The sequence below is a fragment of the Pelophylax lessonae genome (assembly GCF_965119305.1).
Source record: "Pelophylax lessonae genome assembly, chromosome: 4".
Lineage (NCBI taxonomy): Eukaryota > Metazoa > Chordata > Amphibia > Anura > Ranidae > Pelophylax > Pelophylax lessonae.
The window spans coordinates 117,777,990-117,795,191 of record NC_138771.1 but is presented as its reverse complement, the minus strand read 5'-3'; the positions used below and the strand labels follow the sequence as shown (position 1 = coordinate 117,795,191).

Genomic DNA, 17,202 nt, shown 5'->3' with positions numbered 1-17,202 from the left:
GGTGAGGGACCTGAGAAGAGGAGGATCTGGGCTGTTTTGTGCAAAGCCATTACATAGAGCAGATAAGTATTAAATGTTTGTTATTTTTATTAAATTTTCCTGTAGAATTACTTCAATAACATATATATATATCTATATATATCGATATATATATATCTATATATATATCTATATATCTATCTATCTATCTATCTATCTATCTATCTATCTATCTATCTATCTATCTATCTATCTATCTATCTATCTATCTATCTATCTATCTATCTGTCTATCTATCTATCTATCTATCTATCTATCTATCTATCTATCTATCTATCTATCTATCTATCTATCTATCTATCTATCTATCTATCTAAATAACCTCTAAATCTAATTGTCAAAGGCATTCATATGAAAGTATTTATGAAAAAATAATTGGTTAAAAGTATTTTAAAACACTTTTTCTTTAGATATATTTTATATGGATCACTCGTACACAGCGACATTTTGAGTGGCTAACAGACATAATAAGAGAAGTTGAAGAGAATGATGAACATAACTTAGTGTCTGTTCACATCTACATCACTCAGTTTGCTGAAAAGTTTGACCTTCGTACTACCATGCTGGTAAGAAAACATGTTGACCTGATCAAGTGACATTTTCATATGTGTGTGACAATCTCATATGTATGGGTTCCACAGATACTGCCATCTTGGTTCTCTATAGGAAAACAATGTTTTGTATAGGATTAAAAACCTCCTCTGATTAATAAACCACAACTTTGAAATTATAATAACACTTTTCTCCCAGGGGACTCAAAACACTTATGAAATTATGGTTGGGATCTTTGAAGAGAAGGATTTGGCAGGTGTTGCTATAAGCCTGGGTGAATAGATACAGTATCTTGAAATCTATCTATATGTATCTATTCATACACCTGGAAATTTACCACATTTTGTCATGTTACAACCAAAATGTAGATGTATTTTATTGGAATTTTATGTGATAGACCGACACAAAGTGGCACATAATTGGAAGGAAAAGAAGAAAGGAAAATAATAGGTTGTTATCAAATGTTTTTTACAAATAAATATCTGAAAAGTGTGGCGTGCATTTGTATTCAACCCCTTTTACTCTGATACCCCTAGCTAAAATCTAGTGGGACAAATTGCCTTCAAAAGTCACCTAATTAGTAAATAGAGAACATCTGTGGTAAATGTAAACTCAGTATAAATACAGCAAGTGTTAGAATGACCCAGTTAAAGTCTGGACCCAGAATCGGTGGCAAGACTTGAAAATTGCTGTTCACAGAAGCTCTCCATTCAATCTGAAAGAGCTTGAGCTATTTTGCAAGAAAAAATGGGCAACAATTCCACTCTCTAGATGTGCAGAGCTAGTAGTGACATACCCCAAAAGACTTGCAGCTGTAAATGAATTGAAAGGTACTTCTACAAAGTATTGACTCGGGGGGGGGGGGGGCTGAATACAAATGCATGCCACGCTTTTCATATATTTATTTGTAAAACACGTTGAATACCATGTATCATTTTCCTTCCACTTCACAATTATGTGCCACTTTGTGTTGGTCTATCACATAAAATCTCAATAAAATAAATTTACATTTTTGGATCTAACATGACAAAATGTGGAAAATGTCAAGGGGTACGAATACTTTTTCAAGGCACTGTATACACCAAATTACCAAAAGTATTGGGACACCTGCCTTTACACACACATAAACTTTAATGGCATCCCAGTCTTAGTCTGCAGGGTTCAATATTGAGTTGACCCACCCTTTGCTATAGCAGCTTCAACTCTTCTTGGAAGGCTGTCCGTAAGGTTTAGGAGTGTGTCTGTTGAAATGTTTGACCATTCTTCGTGAAGCACATTTGTGAGGTCAGGCACTTATGCTAATGAGAAGGCCTGGCTTGCAGTCTCGGCTCTAATTCATCCCAAAGGCATTCTATCGGGTTGAGTTCAGGACTCTGTGCTAGCAAGTCAAGTTCCTCCACCCCAAACTTGCTCATCCGTGTCTTTATGGACATTTCTTTGTGCAGTGGTGTGCATTCAAGTTGGAACCGGAAGGGGTCATCTCCAACCTGTTCCCACAAAGTTAGGAGCATGAAAGTGCCAAAAAAGTTTTGGTATGCTGACGCCTTAAGAGGTTAAATCTGGTTGATTCTTGTAATATTTCTGAGATGGTGGAAGGAGCACCTGATGGCAGCCAATACCTGTTGTTTAAAAGAAAGTTTATTGTTTAGAGTCATGCCCATAGATAAGTGGAATCTATCCATAAGGTCTATTGATTAAGTGCTCTATAGCATGTAATGTGCTAAGGCACTAGCTGATACCTATTGTTACCTACATTAATATCTTAAAAAATTCTCCAAAAGTTTTACACATCTTCATGAACCATTTTTACAGTAAACAGTAGATGTTTTATTATAGAGTTGTGGTAGACTTAATAGGAGTGTCCAGTTGAAACATAAATGTGCTTATCTCACTCATCCTGCTATTTTAGGTGTAGAATATTGGTGGGAGAGAACTGCCCTCTGTTGAATAAGATATTATAAATATTGAACCACCACTGAATTATCCTATTAGTAGGCCTCTTGTACACTTCAGCTTGAAAAAGCTCAATACAGCTTTTTTATTTTTTTTATTTTTAATGAGCTAAAACAGTCCATTAATTGTAATGTGCCATTTGCACACACAAGCGCTGTCCATTCTTCAGTAAAATAAAAAAAAAATAGAAAAATCAGTTTTTTTGGTCAGTAATTTACGCCTCATGCGTGCAAATGCAAAAAAAGTCTGAAAAAGTAGATGCTCAAACAGGAGTATCATGTGCAAGAGGCCTTAAAGAAAAAAAGAAAAGCTATTTTTTATTAAACATAAAAACCCCTTTAAACAAAGAGTTTTTTTTTTTTTTTTTTCCATGTTATGTCTATGACTCTGTGATGAATCAAAAAGATGTGTAATACTCTTTGCTGAACTGCCATGTAACTATTTTACTCCTGTCAAGATTGTGTAAAAGAATAATAACAGACATGTACTTACAAGTCATTTTACTGCAATTTTACCTTAGAAAACTAGCATTACTCTTACATCTTCCCAGAACGCTATTTTCTAACACCATTCGAGATGATGAATAAATATGGAGTAAAAATAGCTCTTGATATAATATAACTAATTAAGTTGCATTACAAAGTGGCATAGAACTGCTAAAGCAAGAGTATTAAAAAATATATATTTATATAGTATTTTAAACAAAATGAGTACATAATGGACCAACATTATTCTTTATTCAGGCTTCAGTAATTGTACTTCACAGATCATACACAGTCAAGAATAATATAATGAGGAAGTAATCCTCAAATTACTTTTTGTATTTTTTTCAAAGAAATGGCTTAAGGAGAGAAAAAAATATTGTAACTGTACTTTAATATGACGGTCCATGCACACAGGCTTAAAAATCGCTGCTTCAAACAGGAGTTTAGTGTTTTGCCTGTAGAAGCAGCTAATGTTATCCTATGTGTCTATGCACATAGGATGTTTGGAGGCATATTTCAAGGCATATTTCAAGCTCAGCGATTAGAGGCAAGAAAAAAAAAAAAAAAAAAAAACCTTCTGGTTGTGTTTTTGATTGGAGCTTTCTAGCAGAAATGCCAAGTACATGGTTTTGGCTGAATTTTCTACAGAGAAATAGCTACTTCCCAGTATATTAGCCATTTTTGTAAAACCCTTATCGATCATGTTTTTATTTTCATGGGTCTATTTATTCGGTAATAAATTTGTATTCAGTTAAAGCTGAACCCCAGGTTTACTATGACTTTAAACCAGCCTTCAGGTATGCCTTGATAAAATGCCTAGAAATTGCCCAAAGAATTGTATACAAAATTGTATACAATCAGCCACAATGGGTGGCTGAAGCCTGCCACAAGTTTTAATTGTGCCCCATTACAACCTTCCAGCTGCCAGTGACATAATCTGTTGATAATGAGAATATTGCGCACTTGCACATCATCCTTGTTTGCCCCTCCCCGGCCCTCTCCATCGACTCTGAGGTCACATTAGCTTAGTAAGGGAGGGATACTAAGGGAGAAGAGAAAAATTGTAATACTAATACTAATACCAGTGTGCAAAGGTGCGTTTGCTTTGGAAGAATAATCTTCTCTAATGTTGGGTGTCCTACGTGTATGGTTGTTGCTGCGTTATGTAAAACTATTAGTTTCATTTTTAAACTTTAGAATGGGGTGCCTTGAGATTGTGTGGAATTTTAAAGGGTGCCTTGACTGAAAAAAGGTTGAGAAACGCTGCTTTAAACAGTGTGTTTGGACCAAGATGGCCCAAACAAACTATTTCCATTGCTAAAAAATGTGCATGCTGTCAGTGTTGTATGAACTGTATGTAGCATCAGCTACTTACAGTATATAGCAATGTGTTCTGGCAGTGGGATGGTGACTTCTGTCCTGTTCCTGGAATAAGATCGAGTCCGACTGAGTGCTGCTTAGCCATTCACAAGACACTTTGAATTTTTATGAATGCATAAAAAGCTTTGAGTGGAGAGGTGGGCTAAATTATTTAAAGTCATGTTAAACCTTGAGTTAGGCTTTAATATAATGAGGTAATACATGTATCTATTTTTCAGGAACACAAGGCTTTCTTTTGGTAATATTGTCTAGCAAAAAAGTTTTTTTTTTTTTTTTAATATGCTGTCTATAGACAAATGGTTTAACAAAATAAACACAAATTTTATTCTGTTGGTTTTAAGACAATTAGCACTACTGTAGATAAAAATATACATTTCTTGTCAATCTAATGTCCCTATATTGTTCTATTTTGTAATATAGAAACACATTTTATACAACTGAAAATTTTTCATTTACCCATTCACTTATCAATTTTGAGACTACTACCTGTTCAGTTAGTGTCTTTGAATACTTGCAGCTTTCCCATATCTGACCTTTTACATCTTGGCGCGAGTAATCATATCCCACATTGAAAATTTTTCACACCTCAGCTTGGCATTGCATGCTATTATTCAACTTATGATCTACCAGAACACCCAGATCCTTCTCCACTATGGATTCCCCCAGTTGTGTTCCCCCTAGTATGTATGCTGCATGCATATTCTTAGCCCCCCAAGTGCATAACTTTGCATTGATCAACATTAAACCTCATTTGCCACATACTGTAGTTGCCCAATGAAACAGTGCATTGAGGTCAGCTTGTAAGTTTGAGACATCCTGTATGGAAGTTATTCCACTGCAAAACTTGGTGTCATCTGCAAAGACTGAAATAGTACTTTTAATCCCAGACCTTATATCATTTATAAAGTTATTAAAAGGTAAGGGTCCCAACACTGAACCTTGAGGTACACCACTGATAACCTTAGACCATTCAAAGTGAGAATCATTAACCACTATTAGAGTTGAGCGGACACCTGGATGTCCGTGTACGGCGGGTTCGGCCGAACTTTAAAAAAAAGTCCGGGTCCGTGTCCCGGACTTTTGCCGAACTTTTCCCGGACACCGAACCCCATTGAAGTCAATGGGGACCCGAACTTTCAGGCACTAAAATGGCTCTAAAACACCAATGGAAAGGGCTAGAGTGCTGCAAATGGCAGCAAAACGTAGTTAAGAGCATGGCAAGTGCTCTGCAAACAAATGTGGATAGGGAAATAACTTAAAACAACAAAAAAAAACAGAAAAATAAAACAATGTTCTTCATCTCTGAAGGACGAGGCCCATATGGAGTAGGAGGGAGGTTGAGGTGGTGGTGGATGTGGCGGTGTCATAGGCGTGCGCACAGGGTGTGCCGGATGTGCCTGGGCACACCCTAATCACCTAGGGCACATAGCATTATTGCTCTGTTTGCCAGTGAGGAGATGGGAAAGATCTCCCTCGGACCTGCTCTGCTCTATTTCACTTTGCCAGCAGGGAGAGTAATGTATCGGGGCCATGTACATGTAGGCAAACGCATGCATGTGTATTTAAACTTTGGGGTGCACACCCTAATGCAATAGGCTGCGCACACCTATGGGCGGTGTAGGTGGAAGCGGCGGTGGAGGAGGACCAGGGCTGGATTAAGAGCATCATGGGCTTGGTGCTGAGGATTTTGAAGGGCCTTAAGGGCCGTGCCTTGGCATGCACCCAGAGGAGGAAGGGTGCAGCCATGCATGCCTAATTCCACATGGGATGCTGTCTCTGAAGCCCATAAACACATCCATGCATCGGCAACTGTCCCTCCTTGTCCGGCCTTCGTGCTGTGTGGGGAGGTTCTGAGGGAGCTGCCTGGGGAAGCGAGCATAGAAGCCAGACTTCTGTGTTTACAAGTGACAGAAGAGCGGTAACAGTGAATATGGCCAACCTGGGGCCTATATAAAGGTAGGGGCCTGGAGCTGCAGCTCCAATAGCCCCTACGTTAATCTGGTCCTGAGGAGGACGAGGTAGCCAACACTGCTTCTTTTCACAAATTTTAAATGAGGGTACACCCCAAAAGAGTGAGAAAGAGCAAAAATGGAACAATGGCTGGGTAAGGTCGGTATCCATCGCTATTCTGCACAAGGTATGGAAAAGTCCTGTGGGATCCATGCCTGGTTCATTTTAATGAACGTGAGCTTGTCCACATTGCAGTATGAGATGCGCCCCAAAAATTGGAAAGGTGTATCTCACACGTACCGACACAGACTATCCCGCAATTTAATTGTTTATACCCAAAGGTTTTGATTAAATAGCGGAATAGAAAATATGATCAAAAAAAGTGTATGTATCTCACACGTACAGAAGCACACTAGGCCCCAATTACTATTGTTTGTACCCCTAAAGGCAGGATGAGGAGTAGGAGGAGTATGGAACAGGCAGCACCCTCAAATCTTCAGAAGTATGAGATGAACCCCAAAAACTTGGAAAGGTGGATCTCACACGTACCAACACAAACTATCCCGCAATTTAATTGATCCCCAAAGGTTTTTATTGAATAGCGGAATAGGAAATATGATCAAAAAAAGTGTATGTATCTCACACGTACAAAACCACACTAGGCCCCAATTACTATTGTTTGTACCCCTAAAAGGCTGAATGAGGAGTAGGAGGAGTATGGAACAGGCAGCACCCTCAAATCTTCAGAAGTATGAGATGAACCCCAAAAACCCCAAATATCATTCAGCTCTGCTGCAGGCCACAATTTAATTTTTTTTAACCCAAGGCTGTATATTGAATAGTGGAATAGAAAAAAAGTGTATGATTTCTAAAACCACTCAATATTAGCACATGTGAACTGAACACAGCAGTGTATGATCAGTCACTCAGCACAGCACAGCTGAAGGGAAAATGCTGCACACAGTGCCTGATAGAAAAATACTTTTCTCCCTCCTCAGTGGGCAAAAAAGATTGTGTTCACTGCACCCCAAAAAGATTGTGTTCACTGCACCCCAAAAAGATTGTGTTCACTGTACCCCAAAAAGATTGTGTTCACTGCACCCCAAAAAGATTGTGTTCACTGCAGCCCACACACAGCAAAATGGATGTGGACCACTGACACCTGCCTATCTCCTATCCCACACCACACAGCAATATCGATTGTAGTTTGTAGAACACACTGTCTGACCCTAAAAATCAGCAGACTCTGTCCCTAAAAGGATTGAGAAGATCGTAGATTGGGTGACTGCAAACCCCCCCCCCCCCCCACACAGCAATATCGATTGTAGTTTGTAGAACGCACTGTCTGACCCTAAAAATCAGCAGACTCTGTCCCTAAAAGGATTGATAAGATCGTAGATCGGTCACTGCAAACCCCACCCCACACAGCAATATCGATTGTAGTTTGTAGAACACACTGACCCTAAAAATCAGCAGACTCTCTCCCTAAAATGCCTACAACTCGCCCTGCCTAACACACTCCGACCTGTCCCTCAATTCTATCCGGACACAAATGTTTTTTTTTTCCTGTCTGTCCCTAATCAGCAGCCAGCACGTTGATGTGTGCTCTCTCCCTGAACTAAACAGCAGAATGACGCCGCAGCGGCGCTGCCTCGAACTTATAAAGACTTGGTCACATGCTTCAGACGGCCAATCACAGCTACTGATACATTTGTAGGCATGGCTGGGATTACTTAGGCACACCAGTTAAACGCTTGTTGATTGGCTGTTGAAAGCCCGCCATGAAAAGCGCGCCAAAGCATGCAAAACCCGGAAATAAAACGACCGAACACGGATTTTTACCCAAATATACAGTAAAGTTTTCGGGTCCGTGTTCGGGTAACAAAAATCCAATTATTCGGTACGAACATGAATAATACAGTCCGTGTTCGCTCAACCCTAACCACTATTTCTCTGAATTCTATCTTTTAGCCAGTTTTCTATCCAATTACAAACCGATCCACAGTATATTACGTCCACAGCCGCCCCTCCGTCCAAGGTTTTACTTACCGCCTCATAAAAAGAAATCAGCTTTGTTTGACAACTTCTGTCTCTCATGAATTAGTGCTGTCTGTTGCTTAAAATATTTTTTTCCAGCAAAAACTCATCTATGTGGTCTTTTATTAAACTATCCAGTATCTTCCCGACTATAGAAGGTAAACTAACAGGTCTATAGCTGCTTTGCAAAGACGTTGATCCCTTTTTAAATATAGGCACCACATTGGCTCTACGCCAATCAAACGGTACTATTCCAGTCCTTAACGAGTCCCTAAAAATTAGAAACAAAGGCTTTGAAATAGCTCAATTCTTTTAGGATGCGTGGGTGGATGCTACCTGGTCCAGGTGCTTTATTCCCCTTTATTCTGTCTACATTTTTCTAGGCCACATTACTTTTGAGTCATTGTGGATCATTTGGGGCTGTGCCAAAACCATCCCCATTATGGTCATGAACTCTCCCATGCTCCTTTGTATATACAGAGCTGAAGAAAGTATTTAATAAATTTGCATTCTCTTCGTCCCCAGTCACCCACTCCTGATTATTTGGTAAAGGGCCTACATGCTCAGACCTAACCTTTTTACTATTAATATATTTGAAGAATTTTTAGGGTCTGTCCTACTATCTTTTGCAATCTGTCTTTCGTTTTGAATTTTTGCATCCTCTATTTCCTTTTTACATATTCTGATATACTCTTTTTAACAATTAAACAATGATAGTGTTCCTTCATTTTTAAATTTTTAAAAGTACTTTTCTTATTATTTATAGTTTTTTTAACTTTGGCCTGTGAGCCACATAGGTTTTCTTTTTAGCCTTTTAAACGTATTGCCCATGGGAATATACTTTGCAGTGAGTTCACATACAGTTTTTTTCAAGAATTCCTATTGATGTTCTGTGTTCATTGATGCCAATATTTCCTTTCAGTCTAAGTCTTGGAGAGCAGCCCTCATCCTTAAGTGTTTTTATATTTCCTGTATATGTTTGTTGCTTACAGCTAGCATTAAATGAAATGATATTATGGTCACTGCTACCCAGATGTTCTTTTATATGAATATTGGTAATATGCTTTGCATGGTTTGAGATTACCAGGTCCAGCAGAGCATTGTTTCTAGTGGGGACCTCAATAAACAGCACTATAAAATTGTCTTGTAATACGTTTATACATTTTTGCTCTTTAACTGTTCCAGCAGTACCAATACTCCAGTCAATGTCTGGGTAGGTAAAATCCCCCATTATTATCACTGTCCCAGCCCTTGCAGTCCTTTCTATTTGTGCAAGGAGCTGCATCTCCACCTCCTCATTAATACTGGGAGGTCTATAACAAACTCCAATGATAGTCTTTGTATTATGCACACCCATGTACATTTTCACCCATACTGCTTCAGACTCATCACACTCTCCATAAACTAGGTCCTCTTTCACACTCACTTTGAGATCACTTCTCATAGAGACAGACACCACCACCTCTCTGATTTACCCTGTCTTTCCAAAAGAGAGCATAGCCAGGAATAATAATAGCCCAGTCATGTGAATAATGAAACCACAATTCAGCAATACCATTTAAATCATAGTTCTCTTTCCTGTGTGACACCTTGGTAATGAGACACCTTTTTATGGGCCATCAGTTGAGACTGAACCAACTGATATTAATTTACATTGACAAGGGGCAAGCTTGCTTTCTAATTACTGATAGATTTCAGCAGGAGTCTTGGCTTTCTATGCCTTTTTGCACCTCCCTTTCTTCAGGTGTTCAATCCTTTTTCCCTGTGTCATTCTATTTTATTACACATAACTTCATTTTTGAACTTATTTGTTTTGGTTTCTTTGTATGTATGGATTGCATGGGTTGTTACACATGTGGTGAAAACTTTATGTCAATAGTACCTTTAGAAATATATTTACCTAGAAAAATGGTGACATGTTCAATGCTTATTTTACCCGCTGTATATATGTATATATATTCTTTCTCTAATTGCAACCTCTGAAACAAATGCTTCTATCCAAAATGTAAATGTAACCCCTGATGACTTTTCTGTTGTAGTATATATGTGAACGTCATTTCCAGAGAGTCCTAAATCGCAGCTTATTTACTGGTTTACGATCTATCACTCATTTTGGAAGGCCGCAGTTTGTACCATTTTTCAATTCTCTGCAGGAAGTTCATCCAGAGGTAAGAGTTTTTTTACTGTGCATTTACTGAGATGAAATTCAAATATTTTTTATTGTTAATTTGTGTATAGCCATCATATATCTATTACCATAATTTGCTGGTTTGCTTTGACACATTATTATAATCTAGCAAAGCTAATAAACCTCCAGAACTAATTATTGCGTTATCGTAATATTCAGTAATTTAATAAACATAATATGATTCTAAAATGTTGCTGCAAAAAAAGGCTTGTCTTGTTTTGTTGCTGACTACAAGAAAACTCAAAGCTTTCCCTTGTAATTAGCTGCTTGTCACTAACCATTTTATGAGGAGTCTGTATGTAAGTGACCCTTGTCATAGCGTACAAAGTTGCTTTTACAGAGTCGTCTTGCCAAGATAGTACATAGAGCCTCTATGAATGATGTGGTCAGTTTTTAAATGCATGGGCTATTGATACAGCATGTAAAAGGGATTTTAACAATAAATCCATGAAATGACTCTAATTTACTGAAAGATCTGAGAATACTTACTTTACAAGGGTGTTTTCAGTAAGCATTGTGAATATGGTGAAAATTATGTTTGCCAAGACCCAATCTCATTCTATAAAAATAAAAGGATGTTAATTGCTAGCACATGATTAAATTGGCTAAAACACAATTTCCCCACATTTTAGTATTAGGATTAGTGATACGGTTAGGGTTAGGGTTGGGTTTATGGTTGTCTTTGTCCACCAACAAAGCAATTGATTGCTATGACAGCAGTGACATGGTGATCACATGTCAGGCAGCAAAGCCATATGTTTTTTTTCAAGTTCATGTCATTAGAGCAGGCAATATGGCATAAACTGAGGCTAAATCTGACAACATTACAGCGAAATTCGAAATAGTTTTTTTGTAAAACTAAGTTTAGTAAAATTGCCTCCTTATCCCTAGCCATTATGTATTTACATTTTCCTCAATTTCACACAAGATCAAACACTTGGAAATGTACTAATCATTTTGTTTCGTTTTGGAAGAGATTTCTCTTTTCAGGATAGTGGGCTCGATTCCCAAAGCAGTAGGTTTTCCCTAAAAAAATGCAGTAAAATACTGCTTACCATTTTTAAAAAAGTTTTTTGCCATTCACAAAAAACGCTACTAAAATATCACATGAGTAAAAGTCTTGCGGTATTTCAGAAGAAAAAACATACAGTAATTTAACGCCTGGCACTAGTTGGAGTAATTATTAATAAATAGGAGCTGTTAAGGAAGGGGCGGTACCTAATACCTAAATATCTCAAGTAAATTCATTCTGCGAATGGAGCCCAGCAGAGGCGTAACTAGAATCTTTAGGGGAATAGTGCAAGAAACCATGAAGGGCCCCCTGGACCACTGGCTGGGGTCCTTTCCTTCAAGCCTGGGTCTCTTCCCACTCATCCTGGGGCCCTTTACTCTTGTTTTGGGGCCCTTTATTATGATCCCACAGAGGGACCCTTTTACAAGTTCTGCAGTGGGCCCCCTTCCTACCATCTTAAGGCCTCCCCATGGTGGTGAAATGCCAGGGCCCGATTGCAAGTGTGACCTTTGCAATCCTGGAAGTTCACCCACTGGTGTCAGTAGTTTTTATTTTTTGGTATTTTAATTGTATTATTTTTTATAATTTTATTTTTTTACAATGTCACTGACTATGACTCTGTCCATTCAGAAAAGGAAGGAGCTGGTAAATTACATATTTACCGACCACTTCCTAGTTCGATATTGTGACACATCCCCTGTAGCAGCGGGGAGGGGAGGGAGCACACAGGGGCCCAGAGACAGCAGAACACAAGTAAACTGGATAGGAGGGGCGGCGGGGGCATCATACAGAGGAACCAATCTCCTCCATTTTCCTTCTACAACTACAGGAGGAAAAAGGAGGACAGTGATTTCTCTACATGCTGCCCCACCGCCCCTTCTATCCAGGTGTACAAGGGAGCTGCACAGGCCTCCTAGAGCATGGGAGGCTCTGAGGAAGAGGCACAGCCTCGAAACGCGTCAGCCCTCTGCTTCCAGTAAAGACGTTGATCCTCTGGTAGGAGGCAGGTGTATGGAATTGATGTGCCTGAAACTTCTTGTTTGTTTGTGAGTATTTGATTTTAAACAATTTTATCCAAATAAACTTGCTGAGGATAATGCGCTAGGCTGGTGCGCCCTTCTTTTGCTTTGTATTTTCACTCCTAGAGCATGGGGCCTGGTTGCAATTACAACCCCTTCAACCCCTGTAGTTAGGCCCTTGGAGCCCAGTGTTCTTGTTAAAGTGTCATCAAACTCACATCATAAAAACTATCAATAAATGCTGTATTACATGCTGTTCATAATCACTGGGATTTGTTTTCTGTATTCTGCAAAAAGGCTGGTTAATCCTTCTGCTCTCTATCTCCCCCTTCTGTCCATGTCCCCACTGCAGCTGGGGATTCTGCAGAGCAGCTGTTGGTAGCTAGTGCACATGCTCAGCTTTCAACATGTTTCTAAGGCTGGCCATACATTATACAAATATTATTGTACAGCTTTCCTTTAGTTTTACCAAAACCATATAATATGAGGTAAAACCTAAACCCTTTCAAATTGTATCCAATCAGGCAGACCATTGCGCTACATAGTTGAAGGTAAATCTAAAGAACATTGAACATGAAAATTGTATATTTGGCCAGCTTAAGCTGTTCATTTCCTCCTTGATCACATCTGAGCAGCCCATGTATAGAGTCACACATCTGGGTATATACACTCGAGTAAATGACAGCCAGCTCCCTCCCTCCTCCATGGCCACTAACCAACTAAACACAATAAAGGCAGGATATTGCACATTGATTGATGGAGGCTTCACCTTCCTGTTATTCTAAGCACATACACACAATAGACACAGGCTGGAGGGGCGTAACACAGCCTATGATTGGCTGAAATCCACTCACACCATGTTATTGTCAAAAATGGGGAAAAATATCATGCTGGATATCTATACTGATTTTGACTGGGTAATGTGTTAGGAAAGAAAGGATGCCACATCATTTGATGGAAATAAAAATAATCAACCTACAGAGAGCTGAATTCAAAGACACCCCGAAAATCAAAGTGAAAAAATGATGCATCAGGCTAGTCCATTTTGCTCAAATTTCATTGCAGCAACTCAAAATGGTAGTCAGTAGTTTGTATGGCCCCTTACGTGCTTGTGTGCATGCCTGACAACGACAGGGCATCACTGAGCTCCTGAACAGACTGAGGTGCAACCTGATGGCATCAGATGGACCAAAACATCATGTCCCAGAGGTGTTCTATTGGATTAAGGCCAGGCCTTTCAATGGTATCAATTCCTTCTTCCTCCAGGAACTGCCCGCATACTCTTGCCACATGAAGCCAGGCATTGTCATGCACCAGGAGGAACCCAGGACCCACTGCACCAGTGTAGGGTCAGATAATGGGTCCAAGGATTTTATCCTGATACCTAATGGCAGTAAGGGTGCCATTGTCCAGCCTGTAGAGGTCTGTGTGTCCTTCTATGGATATGCCCCCCCAGACCATTACTGACCCACCAGCAAACCAGTCATGCTAAACAATGTTATAGGCAGCATTACGTTCTCCATGGCTTCTCCAGACCCTTTCACATCTGTCACATGTGCTCAGGGGGAACCTGCTCTCATCTATGAAAAGCACAGGGCACAAGTGGCAAACCTACCAATTCTGGTGTCCAATGGCAAATGCTCCACGGTGCCAGGCAGTGAGCACAGGGCCCACTAGAGGATGTCCGGCCCTCAGGCCACCCTCATGAAGTCTGTTTCTGATTGTTTGGTCAGAGAAATTCACACCAGTGGCCTGCTGGAAGTCATTTTGTAGGGCTCTGGCAACGCTCATCCTGTTCCTCCTTTCACAAAGGAGCAGATACCGGTCCTGCTGATGGATTAGGGAACCTTCTACGGCCCTGTCCAGCTCTCATAGAGTAACTGCGTGTCTCCTGGAATCTCCTTCATGCTCTTGAAACTGTGCTGGGAGACACAGCAAATCTGCTGGCAATGGCACATAATGATGTGCCATCCTGGGGGGGTTGGACTGCCTGTTCAACCTCTATAGGGTCCAGGTATCGCCTCATGCTATGAGTAGGGACACTAACGCTAACCAAAAGCAAAACTAGTGAAAAACTTTTAGAGAAGATGAGTAGGGAAAAAAATATCAGTGGCCTTCACCTGTAAAACCATTCCTGTTTTGGGGGTCATCTCTTTGTTGCCCATCTAGTGCACCTGTTGTTATTTTCATTAACACCAAAGCAGCTGAAACTGATTTACAACCCCCTCTGCTACTTAACTGGCCAGATCAGTACCCCATGATTTTAATTGACTTAATGCTATACTCTGATTAAAAAGTGTTCCTTTAATTTTTTTGAGCAGTATTTGTACAACAATTTAAAACAATTTATTTATATTATTTATTATTTTTACTCTTTATTCCAAAGGCTGTTTTTTTTTTAATGTGTGACCAGCAGCAGAGGATTATGAGCTCCTTCTGCCAATGCCTCCCTGCAGACAGGCTGGGAAAAAGCTGGGCCACATGACAGCTTTATATCGATTAGGAAAAAAACAGTACATAGAAATTTGTTTTCTTAAAATAATGACAGTGCTATCATCCATATACATATACAGATAAAAATGTAAGAAGATGTAAAGATAAGGGATACTGTAAATTAAACAATGTGTGTTTAGTATTGCTTTAATGCCAATAATTTTCTTTTCTTAGGTTAAAAAAGTGGGAGTTTTCAGTTGCGGGCCTCCTGGAATGACCAAAAATGTGGAAAAGGCTTGCCAGATCCTGAACAGAAGGGACCAGGCCCAATTCACTCACCATTTTGAAAATTTTTAGACAGGTTAACATTATTGACAGATTCCAGAAACATTTGAATGGCATCTCTTTTCACGGATTCTGTTTTCTACTTTCTTCATTGAAATCATTTATACCAGATAACTTGTTCAGATTATATTCTCTTTATAGATTTATATCATTACATCTGTGTACATTCATGAGGTTAATTATGTAACTGATTGGTAGACAAGCAGCATTGTACATTTTGTATTATATGTTTATTATATGTTAGATTTTAAAATTGTAACAGTTGTTTATAGATAAAGAGAGGTGAGAATGACAAGAACAAAAACAACATTTGAACAAAAATAGATGAGGGGGAACAATTGATAATATTTTCACATGTCAACTATGATTTAAATTAACTCAACCAAATTTGCTTTGTAGAAAACCTTAAGGTTAAAGAAGAAAACTTTCACAAGTAAATGCAATTGTTTTTTTCTTATTTTGTTTTTTTAATGTTTTTTTGATAATGTGATGTATTTTTTGTTAACTCCATTAAAAATCATAGATTTTTATTTTAAACTTTTAAAAATTGAAGAAATATTTAGTGGAGATACACAGGGGAATGCAGCCAAGAAAAATAAATTACTTTACCAGTCTTGCATAATTCTCTGGAGGATTTTGTGTAATACCTTTCTAGTAAATAAAAAAACCTTTAATGTATACAAGTCTACATTTTAATGCACTATATAATTTACCCAAAGGCTTATATTTTATGTGTCAAGATGATTATTATTTCATTCCAAGAAACAAAGAAAACACTTCAGTTGGTTTTTGAAAAATCTTGTTTTAATTATTCAATGCTGATATAATGTATATTTTTATGTTGGAGAAACATGGTAGAACTACTAAGGGGTGGGGGTAATAATCCTTAATAGACTGGATGGGGCTGGACGTATCATTCTTGCTCCTTCTTTGTAATTGGGAATCTAGACAGCTTTAAAGACTTTAAGGCTGAAGATTCAATTAAATGATCAAATCATGTAAAAAGCAGATTCCTCTTTATATATTTTATCTGCCCATTATAGGATAATGGAAGTGAATTGTCACTCTTTTTTCAGTAAGGATTAAAGCGGAGTTCCACTCAAAACTGTAACTTCCGCTTATCTGTCTCCTCCCCTCCTCCGGTGCCACATTTGGCACCTTTCGGGGGGAGTGGGTACCTGTTTTTGGCAGGTACCCTGTCCCTACTTCCGTCACACTTTGCCGCAGCAAGGTACGTCAGCAGTCCGGCCCCCTCTTCTCCTTCCTCCTCCTTTCTCTGCTTTCTGACCAGTAACCAAGCACAGGGTGCATGAGCAGTGGGGACCCGGCCGTTAAACCGCAATACTTTGCGGCCGGGTTCCCTTACCGGCAATGGTGGCGGCAACATCCGACAGCCGATGGAAACATCGTCTGCGGTGCCGACATCGCATCCGACAGCCGATGGAAACATCGTCTGCGGTGCCGACATATGTGTAGCTGCTGACTTTTCATTTTTGGAGGGGGAGGCTGGAACACCGCTTTAATTTAGTAAATCAGCCTCCTTTGTTTCTAGAACAAAAACAAAAACGCTGCATATATATAGTGAGGTGCTGATACAAATCTGCATCAGCTACAAAAAACCTGCAATACATAGCAATATATCCACACTTGGGGGAAAATACAATCCCTCTCTCGCATACATCCTTGAGCCAAGAGCCCATTAACCTACCACCATGTCTTTGGAGTGTGGGAGGAAACTGAAGTACCTATAAGAAACCTACTAAAACACACAAATGCAAACTCCAAACTTGTGACTGGGATTCAAACCGC

At 39.2% G+C, this 17,202-nt stretch overlaps 1 protein-coding gene across 1 annotated transcript in view; it reads left to right on the top strand.

Moving 5' to 3' along the window:
* Positions 1-15,427, top strand: part of LOC309553340 (dual oxidase 1-like) — a 165,126-nt gene extending 149,699 nt beyond the window's left edge. Inside the window, exons 31-33 of the mRNA XM_082254407.1 lie at positions 450-605; positions 10,436-10,564; positions 15,283-15,427. Coding sequence (XP_082110533.1) covers positions 450-605; positions 10,436-10,564; positions 15,283-15,405 — 408 coding nt within the window. The 3' untranslated portion in view covers positions 15,406-15,427. The remainder of the gene's footprint in view (positions 1-449; positions 606-10,435; positions 10,565-15,282) is intronic.
* The last annotated feature ends 1,775 nt before the right edge of the window (positions 15,428-17,202 follow it).